Source organism: Notolepis coatsorum (assembly GCF_963971535.1).
Source record: "Notolepis coatsorum genome assembly, chromosome: 12".
NCBI classification, from domain to species: domain Eukaryota; kingdom Metazoa; phylum Chordata; class Actinopteri; order Aulopiformes; family Paralepididae; genus Notolepis; species Notolepis coatsorum.
In genome coordinates, this window is record NC_140176.1 from 94,235,222 (window position 1) to 94,253,340 (window position 18,119).

General features: G+C 43.9%; 1 protein-coding gene across 1 annotated transcript in view; it reads right to left on the reverse strand.

Moving 5' to 3' along the window:
* ankrd55 (ankyrin repeat domain 55) overlaps nt 1-18,119 on the reverse strand; it is a gene marked incomplete at both ends in the record, with an annotated part of 106,567 nt that overhangs the window by 51,104 nt on the left and 37,344 nt on the right. The window contains 2 exons of the mRNA XM_084325945.1: nt 5,267-5,376; nt 10,198-10,328. Of these exons, the coding sequence (XP_084182071.1) occupies nt 5,267-5,376; nt 10,198-10,328 (241 nt within the window). The remainder of the gene's footprint in view (nt 1-5,266; nt 5,377-10,197; nt 10,329-18,119) is intronic.

Below are 18,119 nucleotides of genomic sequence, written 5' to 3' on the forward strand. Positions count from 1 at the left end.
GCCAGCTGGCTACCTTAACCCACAATACAACAGCTATCCAGCCAGCTACTGCACTACGAACTGCCAGCTTGATTGATTGAAAAGCTAGCCAGCTGGCCACCCCCAATCCAGCCAACCGTACAAATTACGGTCTCAGCCAATCACATCGATTTGTACAGTTAGTTAGCTAGCCATTCCATTGCAAATTAAAAGGTAGGCCAGTATTAGCTATCTAGTAGCTAACGTTAGCCAACTGAGAACGATAGCTAGCTAACCAACAGCTGCAAGCCTGCAAACAACAACGCTGTTGATATAATGAGCTATCTGTAGTAGGGCTGACCTTCTAATTTTTTTTGGAAATTCAAAGCTTTGGGGCCGAGATTCGATTTTAATTCGAAGCTTCGAGATACATTTAAATTTTTTTTATAATATTTTTTTTTAATGTTGTGGGACTTGTACAGCACTTTGTTCAACTTTGTCAGTGCTGTAAAGTTTAAACCTTTTTTAATCTTAGACAAACAAAACACTTTGCTTTCATTAAATATTGTAAGCCGTCATTTGAGGCTTTATAAAAGCAGCATAATGAACACAAATCTGTCAGTGCCGAGTCCGACCTCATCTTAAATAACAAACAGCATTGCTTGTTGTAGTTAACAAAGAGAGGCAGAGTTGATTATTTTTATTTTTTTTATAATCGAATTTTATTAATCGAGATCTACTTGAAATCAGCCCGCGATCTACCTGTCGATCGCAATCGACTGGTTGGGCACCACTGCCGTAGACATTCTAAGGAAGGCTTACTCCCAGCAGTTAGTGAGAATTCAATGCACCAGATGGTGAGACAGAAACAGGAGGACGCAGAGTGAATCTCTGTTGTTGTCATCCAGAGGGGGGAGGTCACACACACACAAGCCCATGTGACCGCGGCAGCGCGAGAGAGCTGCAGCGCGGAAATAGGCTGTCTATTGCCATTCTCTAAGACAAACTCTAACCTTAACCAGCTCCTTAACAGCGCCTAAACTTAACCCTTCTAACCTTAACCAACTCCGAAACAATGCCTAACCTTAACCTTAACCATGCCTAACCTTAACCATAACCAACTCCAAAAGAATATTGCCATTCTCTAAGACAAACTCTAACCTTAACCAGCTCCTTAACAGCGCCTAAACTTAACCCTTCTAACCTTAACCAACTCCGAAACAATGCCTAACCTTAACCATAACCAACTCCGAAACAATGCTTAAAGTTAACATGCCTAAACGTAACCGGCGAAAGAATGCACGTTAAAAAAAATAATAATAATTTAAGCAAATCGAACTTATCACCAATGGACCGCAGGATCCACAGCACAGCAGCGCTGCCAGTTGAGCTAAGCGTTGAATGAAAAACATTGGGGATTACGGCTACATAATGCCGCAAGCTCTGCCGCTCCGCTCTGCGGCTGCCGCGCTGCCGCGGGGCGTGTCGCAGCCAATCAGGGAAAACGCGGAAGCACTCTGCAGCACTCTTCCGCTGTTAATAAGCTATAGGCGTCCGGAGCAGGGTTAAGTTCAGTTAGCTGGATGAACCATGGCCACGCCCTCGCAAAGAAATGCCAGCTCGCTTCCTGAAATATTTCTCACAGTCTAGATCCCATTATACCATTCTAAATTATGTTTTTGTGCTTCGTTTTCCTAGAGGGGGCTTTTGAAATGTATAATAATAGAACTAAATGCTGATAATAAATCATATTCAGCCTATAGATTTACTTTGTCCTAAATAAAATAATGCACGTCATATACGGCGCTCGGAGTCGCGATACACGCTGCATGTGGTTATTTTAATAACGGCGCATTGCAAATGTGAATCCCGCGGGGATATTTTTAATGAATGAAACCTATCGGCCGTTTGGCTCTGATTAGTTTCATATATTCTCCGCTGTAGATTTGCTTAACGGAGCGCCCGGATTGTGTTTCATTCAAGCATAAAATTGAAGTGTCTATGCGTGGATTGTGGTTTTTGTGGATTATGAATTACGAGGAATCTGAGGATTGTTGAATTGTATCATCACTCACACGTTATTGTGATATTGTAACTGGGATTAAAATGTCTGATGAGATGCGCTGTTTGACGGATTTGAGCAATTGAATGAGCCGTTGACGTCACATTAATGCATTTGAGAATAAAGAGATAAAACTTCATTCAAAAGAAAAATATTCGAAACACGGGTCTCTTGTCCATTGACGGATACACAATGGATATATCCCGTCTGGCACAGTGGTGCAACGGCTAGTGCTCACTCCTGTCAAGCGGACGACCCTAGTTCGAAACCCCGCGTTTCCAATATAATTTTTTTGGAATATAATATTAATGAATATACGCAAAAGTAGCCTAGTTTTAAGTTAAAATATTATAAATCGACATGCATTGAGGATGTCATTCTTTATATAACTCTCAAAGTGCACCAAATTGAAGCATTTACATTGCAAAAAGAAAAACAAAAAATAGAAAAAGGGGGATTCGAACGCGGGTCGTCCGCGTGAAAGGCATAAGGACCAACCATCACACCACGGTGCCAGATGAATAAAACATCCACCATACATCCATCAATGGATAAGAGAGCCGTATCCTTATTCTGAAAGAGTTGAACTAATTATCTTCGCTAGCAAGATCTCATTTGATTATTCAATCCATAATCCTACTGCCAGCAGGAACGTTTAAAGAAATATAATCTGATTGATTGGGGTAATGAGGGACTTAAAATTAGCCTATAGATTATGCATTTAACTTGTCTGCGAGGCTATTGAGCCGTACTGCATTGTACCCATTCTGCAATCTGTTAATAAAGTTTTAAATCAATCAATGCCGTTAGAAAATCAGGATTATCCTGAGTCTCAAGTCTGGTTCAAATGAACGAGACTGAATCAGCGTTCGAGGAACAGGGAAATCCCGGATTCAAACATCGGGTTAATTGAATCTGGATAATGGGACTCTTGATAGACTTAGTTGAACCAGGTACGGGGAATAGGGCCCTGGACCAGACAAGACAAGACAAGACAAGACAAGACAAGACAAGACAAGACAAGACAAGACAAGACAAGACAAGACAAGACAAGACAAGACAAGACAAGACAGACAGACAGACAGACAGACAGACAGACAGACAGACAGACAGACAGACAGACAGACAGACAGACAGACAGACAGACAGACAGACAGACAGACAGACAGACAGACAGACAGACAGACAGACAGACAGACAGACAGACAGACAGACAGACAGACAGACAGACAGACAGACAGACAGACAGACAGACAGACAGACAGACAGACAGACAGACAGACAGACAGACAGACAGACAGACAGACAGACAGACAGACAGACAGACAGACAGACAGACAGACAGACAGACAGACAGACAGACAGACAGACAGACAGACAGACAGACAGACAGACAGACAGACAGACAGACAGACAGACAGACAGACAGACAGACAGACAGACAGACAGACAGACAGACAGACAGACAGACAGACAGACAGACAGACAGACAGACAGACAGACAGACAGACAGACAGACAGACAGACAGACAGACAGACAGACAGACAGACAGACAGACAGACAGACAGACAGACAGACAGACAGACAGACAGACAGACAGACAGACAGACAGACAGACAGACAGACAGACAGACAGACAGACAGACAGACAGACAGACAGACAGACAGACAGACAGACAGACAGACAGACAGACAGACAGACAGACAGACAGACAGACAGACAGACAGACAGACAGACAGACAGACAGACAGACAGACAGACAGACAGACAGACAGACAGACAGACAGACAGACAGACAGACAGACAGACAGACAGACAGACAGACAGACAGACAGACAGACAGACAGACAGACAGACAGACAGACAGACAGACAGACAGACAGACAGACAGACAGACAGACAGACAGAACTAGTGTTCAACTCCTTTCCTGGAAGCCAGTCAGCCAGCCTTCCAAGGAAAATGGTAGGATGTGGGGGAGGCGGAGGGGGGAGGGGGGAGGGGAGGGGAAGTAAACAAGGTAGAGGAGGAACAGGAGGCCTCAGGAGGGCAGGGGGTGAGAGAAAGAGGGGTGGAGGGAGAGAGAGAGGAGAAGAGAAAGAGGAGTGGAGGGAGAGAGAGAGAGGAGAAGAGAAAGAGGAGTGGAGGGAGAGAGAGAGGGGTGGAGGGAGAGAGAGAGAGAGGGAGAGAGAGAGAGAGAAGAGGAAGAGGGGTGAAGGGAGAGAGAGAGAGAGAGAGAGAGAGAGAGAGAGAGAGAGAGAGAGAGAGAGAGAGAGAGAGAGAGAGAGAGAGAGCGAGGAGAAGAGGAAGAGAAAGCGATAAGAGAGGAAACCCAGTCAAGCAGCTGCTGCTGAGCGTCGTCAAGCAAAGGTCTGCCGTCTCCATGGACACACACACACACACACACACACACACACACACACACACACACACACACACACACACACACACACACACACACACACACACACACACGCACACACACATGCAGACACAGACACAGACACACACACACACACCCACACACAAACACACACGAATACACACACACAAACACGTACAGACAAGTTCAAGTTTCTTTAATAGTTGTCATACAGAAGTACAGAATACACACACAGACACAAAGACACACACAAACACACACAGACACAAACACACACACAAACACATACAGACACACACACACACACATACAGACACAGACACACACGCACGCCAGCTCTCTCTACTTTAGTTTTGTATATTGTATATTTTGTATAGTGTTTGGTCTTTATTCTTTTAACTTTTCTTCTCAGGAGGCTCATACAGAACCGAGCATTTCACTGTAATGTACATGTACCTTTTATACGTGACAAATAAAACAGAACGTGAAACTCCTGTGAGGGTATCATTTATTTCCCCCCTTCCAGCTTTCTTTGATATAAACGGAAGCTTCTATTGATATAAACTGAAGCTTCTATTGATATAAACTACTGAGAGCTTCTATTGATATAAACTACAAGGGAGGGATCAGGGAGGGATCAGGGGAGGGATCGGGGAGGGATCAGGGAGGGATCAAGGAGGGATCGGGGGGAGGGATCAGGCAGGGATCGGGGGGAGGGATCAGTGGAGGGATCGGGGAGCGATTGGGGAGGGATCAGGGAGGGATCTGGGAGGGATCAGCAGAGGGATCAGCGGAGGGATCAGCGGAGGGATCGGGGAGGGATCAGGGAGGGATCAGCAGAGGGATCGGGGAGGGGCCCTTACTTGGGGTCGAGCTCAGCTGTGGCCGCGTGGAGAGGCATGCGCCCGTTCTTGTCCGCGATGTTCTGCTTGGCGCCGTTACGCAGCAGACACACGCAGCCCTCCAGCCAGCCCTGAGGAACACAGACAAAAAGCAGGTGATTTCAGCCGTTTGATTCACGGAGAGATGTTTGCTCAAATACACAATGAGCTTGTAAGCAGAGCCGCGAGGGGCACTCATGAAGGCCATAAATGTATGTTTAATATATGATATGAGTGAAGCAGGTTTGGGAAGGGCCCATTCACTGGACTCTTTCGAAGGCCAGCCATTCTGTAAGAAGATGGATGGAAAAAAGAAGCCCTTGTTTCAACTTATTTCAGTTGATCTATAAAAAATATTGAGGAAACTTTGAAGCAAAAACATTACAGTCTACTCCCATTATCTGGGATCACTGTTTACTCTAAGAAATCAATGCAAGGATGTGGTTTAGAGGTTTTTAGACTTGGGCCAGACTGTCTTCTGTACAGGTATTGCTGGAACACAGTGAAGAAAGGTCTGCTAGTGTGATATATATGGATATATATTATGTGACGGGTAGAACAGCCCACTACTGACTTCCACTATAATGAGATATTTCTGGAGGGGCGTGGCTTTCACCACCTTGTGAGCAATAAGTGATTACCTGTGATACTCCAACCTGTGTGAGCATCTATTGTTCTAACTCATTGGTCAACTACTTCCTGTTTGCCCCCAAGCTTTCACTTCATTCACTCCCTGTTTGGTCCAGATGAATGTTGTAGTGTTCTCTCTCTCTCATGGTTTAGGGGTTAGTTGAGGTATGTTATAGTGTTCTCTGATTTCGCCGAAACAAAGACAAAATTGGTTCTTGTGGATTACCACTTTCTGATTATCTAAGCAAAAAAAAAAAAAACATGTAATGACTAGTTGTTACATATGGCTGATCCATTTGAGCAACAAGCCTCTTTGATGCTATATCAAATGACACGTCCACATATTAATAAAACATAATAGAAAGATATAAGCTACTTTGTCACAGATTACCTGCCAGCAACAGTATATCTGTGGATATGAGCCAATGACAATAGTAGGACTGAGTAGACAATATTATATATCAGTTGATAATATCATTGTCCCATTATATCCTTTGGATGCTTACAGTATGTTGCCATGGAGAGGAGCAGGGTACCACTCACTAGGTATGTTGCCATGGAGAGGAGCAGGGTACCACTCACTACAACAATGGCCTGAAGAAATTCTCCGGAGGTTAGGACCAGATCCTTTGTTCCTTGATCCCAGGAACAGAGGACCCAGACGGCGAGGAAAGAGAGCTGGAGTCCGTAACAGGCTGAGAACCAGGCGGCACAGGACACCACTACCCAGTATATTGCTAGCCAATGTACAATCAATTGACAATAAACTGGATGACATCCGAGCAAGGATTCAATACCAAAGAGACGTTAGGGACTGCAACGTTCTCTGCTTCACTGAAACGTGGCTCACGCCGGAGGTTCCAGACCACGCAATTCAACCAGCCGATCACTTCTTTATCCATCGCAAGGATCGGACATCAGAGTCCGGTAAACAACGTGGAGGAGGTATTGCCTTCATGTTTAACAAAAATTGGAGCGATCCAACTAACGTGAAGGAATTATCCAACCACTGCTCCCCAGACCTGGAATATATAACCATCAAGTGTCGTCCTTTCTTCCTCCCGAGGGAGTTAACGGCGATCATCCTGATCGGAGTGTATATTCCACTGCAAGCCAGCAACAACGCTGCGCTCTCCAGACTCCACGACGAGGTAAATAGAATACAAGCGACGAACGTTAACGCCGCCATTTTGGTGCTGGGCGATTTCAACAGCGCCAATCTGAGAAAGGTATTACCTGACTTCTATCAGCATGTGACTTGCAACACCAGAGGCGGTAACATCCTAGATCACTGTTACACGCAATTTAAAGGTGGCTACAAGGCTCATTCTGATAGTGGCTTTGGTAAATCAGATCACGCGTCAATCTTTCTTTCACCAAAGTACAAACAGAGAATTAAAAGTACTCCTGTAGTCTCGCGAGAGGTGCAGAAATGGGATTTGACGTCAGAGGAGACGCTCCGGTCTGTGTTTCACTGCACAGACTGGAATGTGTTCCGCGACACAGATAACATTAATGTCTACACGGAGACAGTGCTGGACTATGTTTGTACTAGGGTGGAAGAAACAATCCCCACTACCAAAATGAGAGTTTACCCAAATCAAAAACCCTGGGTAGACAAATCCGTCCGTGAAGCTCTGAGAGAGCGCACCAAAGCATACAACGACGGCCTAGTGGCAGGCAACATGAATGACCACAAGGTGGCGCGATACAACGTAAGGAGGACAGTGTCAGAGGCCAAACGGCGCTACAGGGATAAAATTGAACTCCAGTTTGAACAAGCTGACTCTAGAGCTATGTGGCAGGGGCTCAAAACGATGACAGACTACAAAGGCGCCTCCCTCAAACTGAACAGTGACATCTCCTTAGCAAATGACCTCAATACCTTCTATGCGAGGTTTGATGCTGGTAATAACAACACCAGCTCACAAGCCACGGCAATGGGGGGGGGGGGGGTCGGCTGCTGATGGAGGCGCAGTGTTCAGGGTAACAGAGCATGAGGTGAGGCGGACCTTTAAAAAAGTGAATATCAGGAAGGCAGCAGGTCCGGACGGCATCCCCGGCCGCGTCCTAAAAGTCTGTGCCGACCAACTGGCCCCAGTATTCACTGACATATTTAACCTGTCCTTAGAACAGGCTGTCATCCCCACCTGCCTGAAGAAGTCCACTATTATCCCTGTACCCAAAAAATCCAAGCCTGCTTGCCTCAATGACTACCGCCCTGTAGCTCTCACCTCCATAGCCATGAAGTGCTTTGAGAAGCTAGTAAAGGGCTACATCTGCTCCTCCCTCCCCATCAACATGGACCCCCTGCAATTTGCATACCGCCCCAACAGGTCCACGGAGGACGCCATAGCCCATGTGCTGCACACAGCAGCATCACACCTGGACAAGAGGCAGGGGAACTATGTGAGAATGCTATTCATCGACTACAGCTCGGCATTCAATACCATAGTCCCCTCCATACTCATAGCCAAGCTCAGGGACCTGGGCTTGGGCTATGACCTCTGCCAGTGGGTCTTGGACTTCCTGACTGGCAGACCCCAGGTGGTGAGAGCAGGCAACTGCACCTCCTCATCCATCACCCTCAACATAGGGGCCCCCCAGGGCTGTGTTCTGAGTCCCCTCCTCTACTCCCTGTACACACACGACTGTGTGGCTCAGCGGAGTAGCAATACAATCATCAAATTTGCTGACGACACAGTGGTGGTGGGCCTGATCTCTGCCAACGACGAGAGGGCCTACCTGGAAGAGGTCAAGGTCCTGGCGGGATGGTGCCAGGAAAACAGCCTCTCCCTGAACGTCAGCAAAACAAAGGAGATGATTGTGGACTTCAGGAGGTCGGGGGTCAAGGACTACAGCCCCCTCAGCATCGACGGGGCACCGGTTGAGAGAGTCAACAGCTTTAAGTACCTCGGAGCCTACATATCCGAGGACTTGACATGGACCACACACATTGACAGTGTTGTGAAGAAGGCACGACAACGCCTCTACTTCCTCAGGCGCCTAAGGAAATTCCAAGTCAGTCAGAAGATCCTTAAGAACTTCTACTCATGTACAATAGAGAGCATCTTGACCGGCAACATCACCTCCTGGTTTGGGAATAGCACTGCACAAGACCGAAGCAGACTACAAAGAGTGACACGTTCAGCCGAACGCACAATTGGAGGGGGGCTCCCCACCCTCCAGAACATTTACAACAAGCGTTGCAAGGGCAAGGCTAAGAGAATCATTAAAGACTCCAGTCACCCGAACAACTGCCTCTTTGAACTGCTGCGGTCAGGCAAGCGATACCGGAGTCTCAAGGCGAGCACAGAAAGACTCAGAAGAAGCTTCTATCCCCAGGCCATCAGGCTGCTAAACGAACAATGAATGAACACTACACAACAACAACCACCAAACGCACATAGCACACACATCCACACGCACACACTCACTTTAAACAAACACACTGTAGCACCCACTCCACACACTTTATAGCACACACCCACTTTAAACAAACACACTGTAGCACCCACTCCCCACACTTTATATTTATTGATGAAGGATTGCACTACAACTCGTACACCTTACTGTAAATTGTACCTAAAATTGTACCTCATCCCATTTCTGCTTTGCACTAGATAGTACTGTACATTAGTACACTGCATAGTATTGTATATTATATGGTAACTCAGAACACTGTACATATGTCTATACCGAACACTGTGACCTCATTTTTCTTCATTTTTCTTCTTCTAAATTACATGCTATATTATGTTATTTGATACTATCTTGTCTAGCACGTTATACGTCTCTGGAGCGTAACAGTAAGAAGCATTTTGTATGAAAGTATTCTGTACTTCTGTATGACAACTATTAAAGAACTTGAACTTGAACTTGAACTTGAGGTATGTTGCCATGGAGAGGAGCAGGGTACCACTCACTAGGTATGTTGCCATGGAGAGGAGCAGGGTACCACTCACTAGGTATGTTGCCATGGAGAGGAGCAGGGTACCACTCACTAGGTATGTTGCCATGGAGAGGAGCAGGGTACCACTCACTAGGTATGTTGCCATGGAGAGGAGCAGGGTACCACTCACTAGGTATGTTGCCATGGAGAGGAGCAGGGTACGATGAGGTACGGTGAATTGAAAATGGGGGACCCTGATGTAAACAAGACGAAAGTCTTTCTCTGGTCTGCATCCCCTTAACAATTGTATGTATTGAGCTGTATTGTACTGTACCCATTCTGCAATCTGTTAATAAAGTTTTCAATCAATCAATCAATCAAAACCACTCACTAGGTATGTTGCCAGAGAGAGCGATGTCCTTCCACAGGCGTCCTGAGTGTTGATGGAAGCTCCCATCTTCAGCAGCAGTTTGACTGTGTCCACCTGTCTCCCGGACACTGCATGCATCAAAGGGGTGGAGCCTGTATGGACGTGCAGGACAAATACAACCCTTTAGGATTTACATATTCACACATGAAGTGTGTGACCCACAGATAGAAGATATTTAGATATTTTACTACCCAACGAGACTCATCTGTTTTACTTCTCCCATTATAAACAAATGTAAACGGACATTTTATAGCCTGAAAACTAATGTAAAACTAATGTTTAGCAGTCATACTGTCACAGTCTCTGCCTGGCTACTCCCTTCCTCTCTCTCTCTCTCTCTCTCTCTCTCTCTCTCTCTCTCTCTCTCTCGTTAGTCAGGTATGGAGTGCAGGTGTGCTGCTGTCAGCGGAGCAGCTGATTGACGTCTGTGGGCCGATTACGTCATCTATATAACCCCGCCTCAGATGTCATGATGCTGCCAGATCATAACTTTGTGTTTTCCAGTTAGTCGTGTTATTCTGCTCTCGTATAGTTATCTAGTCTGTTGTTCTTCGAACGTGCCTAACCCTTTGTTGTCCTCCTTTCCCCGCAGTCCTACCTGGCTCTTCACCCTGATCTCTGGCTCTCGATAAGACGTGCTCTGACCCCTGCCTGCCTGACTACTCTCCTTGCCTTTTCCCGGAATGTATGAGGACCTGCACCTGCTCTGACCCCTGCCTGGCTGACTACCCTGTATCCGTGTCTCGACCCCTGCCTGTCTGACTCTCCTGTCCCATGCACGCCCCTGGACTGTACGAGAATCCCCTGTGTATCGACCTCTACCTGGATACCTGACTACTCCTTTGCTAATTAAATATACCCCTGCTGGGTTTTAACAAGACCTGTCTACCATTTGTCATTATCTGCATATTGGGTTCAATACGTCGAGTCATGACACATACTGTTCTTGTATGATTGTATCCCGACAGAAAATCCACAATGACTGTGCCTGTAAAGAGTCAACTATGCCCATGATCCGATTTTTTTTTTTTTTTTATTATTGCAAAACAAAAATTATTAAAAGTCAGTACTCAACACACAATGCATAATGAAATTAACAGTCAAGGTGGCTAAAATGACATGCAAGTACAGAAACAGAAAACAAAAAAAAGTCTATAATAATATTTTACCGTATACAGTGTATATCCAACGAAATTACCAATTATACAAATGCCTTATACAGGATATACCCCTAATACCTATTTTCTAAAACCCTACACACATATGCTCCAGCTCGAACCCCCCCCTCCCGGACCCCTCCTTGGATAGTACCTCCATTATCCCTCACTCCTAACCAGACACTACCATTATAAGCTAGCTTTTATTCTCTCCACCACTTCAAGTCAAGTCAAGTCAAGAGTTTTAATTGTCACGGCATACAGGTATACAATGAAATGCGGGTGGTCTAGCCCGCAACGATGTGCAATACAGTGGTACATATAATAGAATCAAAGAAGAAAACAACATTGTGCAGTAACAGGTAACATGGAGTGACATCTCGGTATCTGTACATAGTTATTTACAGAGCATATGGGACATGCTAGTTAGCTTTGGTAGTGCAATACACTGTTCCTGTTATTCTAATTTAAAGTGTCCTTTCCTTTGGCCATAAGTGTGCGTGTGTGCGACATGAGTGTGTGCCCGCTCATGTTAAAGTGTTAAGTGGCTGCTCGTGTGTGAGCGTGCACAGTGTGCGTGTCGTGTGTGTGTTCATGTGTGCTTGTGTGTGGACAGTTCAATGTTCTGAGCACTCAATGTTCATTGTTCATGGCTCTGATGGCCTGGGGGAAGAAGCTGAGCCTAAGCCGCTCTGTCCTAGTAGCTGGGGTTCGCAGGCGTCTGCCTGACCTCAGCAGCTGAAACAGGCTGTTATTGGGGTGGTGAGGGTCTTTCATTATCCTGCAGGCTCTGGATTTGCACCTCTTGTTGTATAGAACCTGCAGGGTTGGGCCTTCTAACCACATTGACATTTTGGATTCGTTGAGACCCAGAATTCTTGCTGTAGATATTTCTTGATAAATCACATCGAGATATGTAAGAGACCAAACCTTCCGGCACATTTTTTCCGGTTGAAACCAGCGTGATGCGATCAGTTTTTTAGCTACTGTGATACCCGATAAAACCAATCTCTTTAGCTGTGGATTTACTGCAAACTCAAAAACATCATTCAATAGTAATACAGAGGGGTGTACTGGTATATTCCAAGATACGAGTTTTGATAATTGATGGGTCACATCTTTCCAGAATGCCTTAACTGGTGGGCAGTCCCAATACATGTGCATAAATTACCCTTCGTCTCCATTTGTACATTGGGAGCATTTTGAGTCTTGTTTAAGGCCCATTCTGTTCAGTCTTATAGGAGTCAAGTATGTCCTGTGAATATAGTTAAGATTGATTTGTTGATGGTCCGGGTTCCTTGATGTAAGACGGACATTTGCCCATGCTTCTTGCCAATCAAAGTCACTTTCCAGGTCTGGTATATCCCTCCTCCAGACAGAGTCTAGTTGGAGGGTTTCATACGAGGACGTTAGTAATTGATAATAAAAACCTGATACAAAACCTCTCAATGTTTCTCTTTCATAGAAGAATTTGTGGTATCTGTGGTGTTCAACTGGTATGTCTAATGGAACACCGTGAGACCTCAAACATAGGCGTAACTGTATGTAAAAAAGCCATGTGGACTCGGTGAGGTTAAACTTTGTGCATATTTCTCCATAACTACAAAAACCCTGGTTATTAAAAATATCCCCTAATGAGTGTATGCCTTGCTCTTCCCATATAGGGAATCTTATAGGACGTTTTTCCATTAAGAGTGCATTGTTATTGAATATGGGAGTATGATTATGCCATTTTTGAGGGTTAGGATATTTTTTTTGTGTTTCACGCCATATCCGGATTGCATGGGTAATTATGGGGCCAAATCTCCGCTCACAGTGCTTGATTGGTAGTTTAGTGTGTGCTATGTCCTTCAGTCTATGTGGGGCTACTATGTTTTCTTCCAATTTTCTCCAGGATACCAATGCCTGGGGATCAAACCATATTGTCAATGGTCTTAATGTGTATGCCTTAAAATATTGGAAAAAATCTGGAACTGCCAAGCCACCGTCTGCTTTATTTCTCTGTGCGGTGGATCTTTTTATGCGAGGTGGTTTGTTATTCCAAATAAATTTGTATGTGGAGGAGTGTAATCTTTTCCAGTAACCCTCTGGAGGGGGTAACGGTAGCATTGAACTGATGAAGTTGATTCTTGGTAGTACATCCATCTTAATTATTGATACCCTTGCCTGTACTGAGTTTTTAAGTTTTGCCCACCTGTCCAGGTCGTCTTTGATTTTGTTCTGTATTTTTGTGTAATTGTGCTTCACCGTTTGTCTTATGGTGGGAAATATTTCCACACCCAAGCATCTAAAATGTTTTACCATGGGTATCTCACCTGGGAGGGTTGTGTCTTTTTTTGCATGGGTGTTAAGTGGAAGGAAAGCCGACTTCGGCCAATTTATTTTAAATCCCGATAAATCACCAAAGTTCTCTATCAACTTGAGTAGATGAGGCAATGTGGTGTTGGGGCTTTGCATGAACAATATTACGTCGTCCGCATATAAACTAATTTTATGTTGTGTGCCCTTGATTACGATTGGTTCCATGTATTGGGATTGTCTTATATATTGTGCTAAAGGCTCTAATGATAGATCGAATAGTCCGGGACTAAGAGGGCAACCCTGTCTGGCTGAGCGTGATACCGGAAAGATTTTGGAGATGAATGTACCTGTTGTAATCATGGCCGATGGGTCTTTGTATAATACTTTAATCATATCAATGAATCCTTTTCCTAACCCCATCCTTTCTAATACTGCCCATAGAAACGACCATTCCAGCCTGTCAAAGGCTTTCATAGCATCCAGGGACAGCATCGCCTTAGGTATGGTGTCTTCTTTGTCTGCATCTAGTATGTGCAGTATTCGTCTTATGTGATGATCCGATTTTTATATGAAAACTTTTTTGCATGTTCTTGGTATCTAGGGACATCTATGGATCTCAGGGAATCTATTCCCAGTCTCAAAAATATTTGGTCTGTTACTAGGCTTGAGTAAATTGTAATGAACCAAAGGAGAATATACATTTTCTTTTTTCTTTTCTTTTTTCATCTTTGATCGGAAATACAAATTTATCGGAAAATACTAATTATCGTAAAAACCGCAAGAAATGACTAAATCCAGATTCAACCCTGCCATTGGAAAGAGGAGCATTTCCCCTATCCATAGATGTATGATTTGGCCATAATAAAGTCAAGGTCAAGTTCAAGGTCAAATATGAATTTATAATTAAAGTCGATTATCATTCATTACTGTATCTACAAATCCTTCTGTTTAATCATCTTCCCGCCGTTCATTTGCTTAGATTTTTTGTACACATGATCTCAATAAGGTGGTGAATGAGCTCAGTGAGCATTTTCTCCTACCCGTATCAATTTTTTATCATCATCATCAAAATCATAAATCATAATTAATCATAATTAATTTATTCATTACAATTGAATAATTACTAGTAACAGACACAATATTTCTGACACTGGAAATACATACCCCCAGGTCCCTAGATGTTCCTAGATACCATGCAAATTGACCTTGCAGAAGTGGAGCAATCTTCCATTTACTTAGGCATGTACCTTTAGGCGAAAACGGTCTACAGATTAATTAACAGGTTAACTTAGTTGAGTCTCGGGCTGAAGTGTAGTTAGACTTAACTTAGTTGAGTCTCTGGCTGCCCCCTGACATCAGTTCAGTCAAGTCACCGTTGTTTAAAAAAGAAAGAAAAAAATATATAGAAATAAAACCCATTTAGTAAATTTTTGCATACTGTATCAGTGCCCACATTCATCAAATAAAAAAAACTCTTAATTTATAAAATATGTTATTAATACTTAAAGTGTTTGATTGATTGATTGAAAACTTTATTAACAGATTGCAGAATGGGTACAATACAATACAAACAACTGCTAAGAGGATGCAGACCAGACAAATACTTTCGTCTTATTTACATAAGGGTCGTCCATTTTCAATTCATCAAGACATTTATGACATACAAGATATACAAATCTACTGTACTGTGCAAGAAGAAGAGAAAATATATACATCCGAAGGGGAAGAAACTGTACATTGGAGGGGGTTGGGTCGGTGGGGCGGTGGGAATTTTGACATTTACCGGGGCCAGTTCCTAATTACAGCCACCCGTAGGTGCTCTTTGAGAGCGGTTTTGAAGGAGGGTAGGGATTCACATTCCTTTACGGCTGTGGGTAGGGCGTTCCACATTATTGTGGCATAATTGCAAAACGTGTTTAGTCCCTTGTTTGAGCCGAATCTGGGTTGAACATGATTTGTGGAACTCCCTCTGGTGTTGTGGTCGTGGTATTCACTGACCTTTGGGAAGTATTTCGACATGTACATGGGTACCATGGTGGTGTAGTGTATCTTGTAGACCAGGCCCATTGCAAGTTGCTGTACTCTGTCGTCTACTCTAAGCCATCCTAGATTGTCAAAATGGGCAGGGGTAAGGTAGGTTTTAGGAGTAAGGTCAAGCAGTAGTCTGACCAGTTTGTTTTGTGATGTTTGTAATCTTGTTTTATGGCGTTTGAGGTGCTTAGGTACCATGAGGTGCAAGCATAGTCGTAGAACCCTTGAATGAGTGCTCCTGTTAGAGTCTTCAAGGTATTCCTAGTGTGCGCAGACTTTGCAGTACAGAGCAGCTTATGTTTCACTTTCATTTCTAGTAGTAGAGTAGATTTAACTTCATGTGAAGGAGAGAAAGAAGGGTCTAGAGGCGACACAAGGATTTTACCTCAAATCTTTTGGATTACATTTTTTTTTATGAAAGCTCGACTGGAGAGGAGCTCAGAGAATGAATAGATAGATGGATAGATGGATAGGATAGATAGGATAGATAGGATAGATAAGATAGATAAGATAGATAGATAGATAGATAGATAGATAGATAGATAGATAGATAGATAGATAGATAGATAGATAGATAGATAGATAGATAGATAGATAGATAGATAGATAGATAGATAGATAGGGGAGGACATAACATAGCATAGGGACATAAAATACAGTAAAAAATTAAATACAATAAAATACAATTAATACAAATTTAAAATATACCCCTCAAAACCTAATAAAATACCATACAAATAAATAAAAACAACTAAGATAAATAAAATATAATTAAACCCATGTTCTGCTTCTCCTGATCCAGCTCTTTACTTTGCTGGTAGCCTATTTCAATCTACTGCCACCGAGTACAGTACAGGAATGAGTTCTGCCCAATGAATCTTTTACATTACTGGGACTAGATCTGTATGGCTCCCTCTAGTGCCGTGACCATGTACGTCACTGACCTTGGTGAAGTAGTTTCTGAGGTATTTTGGAACAACATTATTTACTACCATGCTGAGTTTCATTTGGGTTACTCGCTCATCTACTCTGAGCCACTTGAGGCTATCGAAATGAGACTGTTGTAGGTGCACAGTAAATTTCGCAGAGTAAATTTTACTCAAACTGAGTAAAATCTTTGTCCTGGGATGCAACTGTAAAATGAGTCTTAACTAATTAATTTTGTGCGGTCTGCAGCCTATTCTTCAGTGACAGTGATGCTGGTGTACCAGGAGGAACATGCATAATCAAATTGACATTGAACCAGGGCCCCCGCTAGGATTTCCATTGCTGACCTGTTTACATAGGTTGAAATCCTAGTGAGGAATTGTACTCTCTGGTTGACCTTAGTGGCTACCCTTTGTGCCATGCTCTCTCCTGATAGGGTGTTGTCCAGAACACAGCCCAAGTAGGTGACCTCTTCTCTGGCTGATACCTCTACGTCTCCCGCCACCACTATCCTGAACCCAGGAGACCTCCTCAGTCTAATGGCGGAACCAAAGAGGATAGCTTCAGTCTTCCCGATAGGTGAAGGGACAGCCTGTTGTCAACCAGCCAGTGACTGATCTTCAGTAGCTCACGGCTGAGTGCTCTTTCTACCTCCCCTTTATCCTGATGGGAGACCAGGAGAGCAGCATCATCCGCAAAAAGATACAAATTACAGTCACAGGCTGACTTCATGTCATTTACATAAAAGAAATAAGAGTGGACCCAGAATACTCCCTTGCGGCACCCCACACGTTGGCTGGAGTGAAGAGGATATAGTGCCATTCACTTCTACCACTTGCGTCCTACCCCTCAAGTATGAATGCTTTTTGCAAATCTAATAAGACCATACCACAAAATGTACCCTTGTCCACTTCTGTTTTAATTTGGTCTGTCAGATACAGCAAACATGTATCTGTGGAGTGAGATGTTCTGAACCCAGACTGAAACTCAAACAGAGGGTTGTTTTTTGACAGGTAATCATTCATTTGCTCAAAAATTATCCCTTCGATTACCTTCGACGCCGTGCTGAGTCCAGACCAGACCAGCAAACAAGTATGTTTGAGCAATGCGCTAAATAACAGCTACATTGATTTATACACAATAAACAATATAATTGTTTGATATTATAACATGCTCCAGCTAGGATTATTACTAGGATTGCATACTTACTTAAGTTTACTGGTAAGGTTACTGGCCCTTTAAGAGACCAGGGGATTTCCAACTGTTTCTAACCAGTTTGTCTCAGACCATCCGTTTTGTGAAGGCTGGCCCAGCACTGCGTGCTTCTCAAACGTCAATCAACATCACGCACCTGAGATGAATCCCAATCAGCTCGTCGGGAGGATTCATATACGCTGACTGCAGGTCACTCGTTGTCGGGTCGTCTTGTCTCCACCATCTACTGCCGTGTTCTCCCGTGGTCTCCAG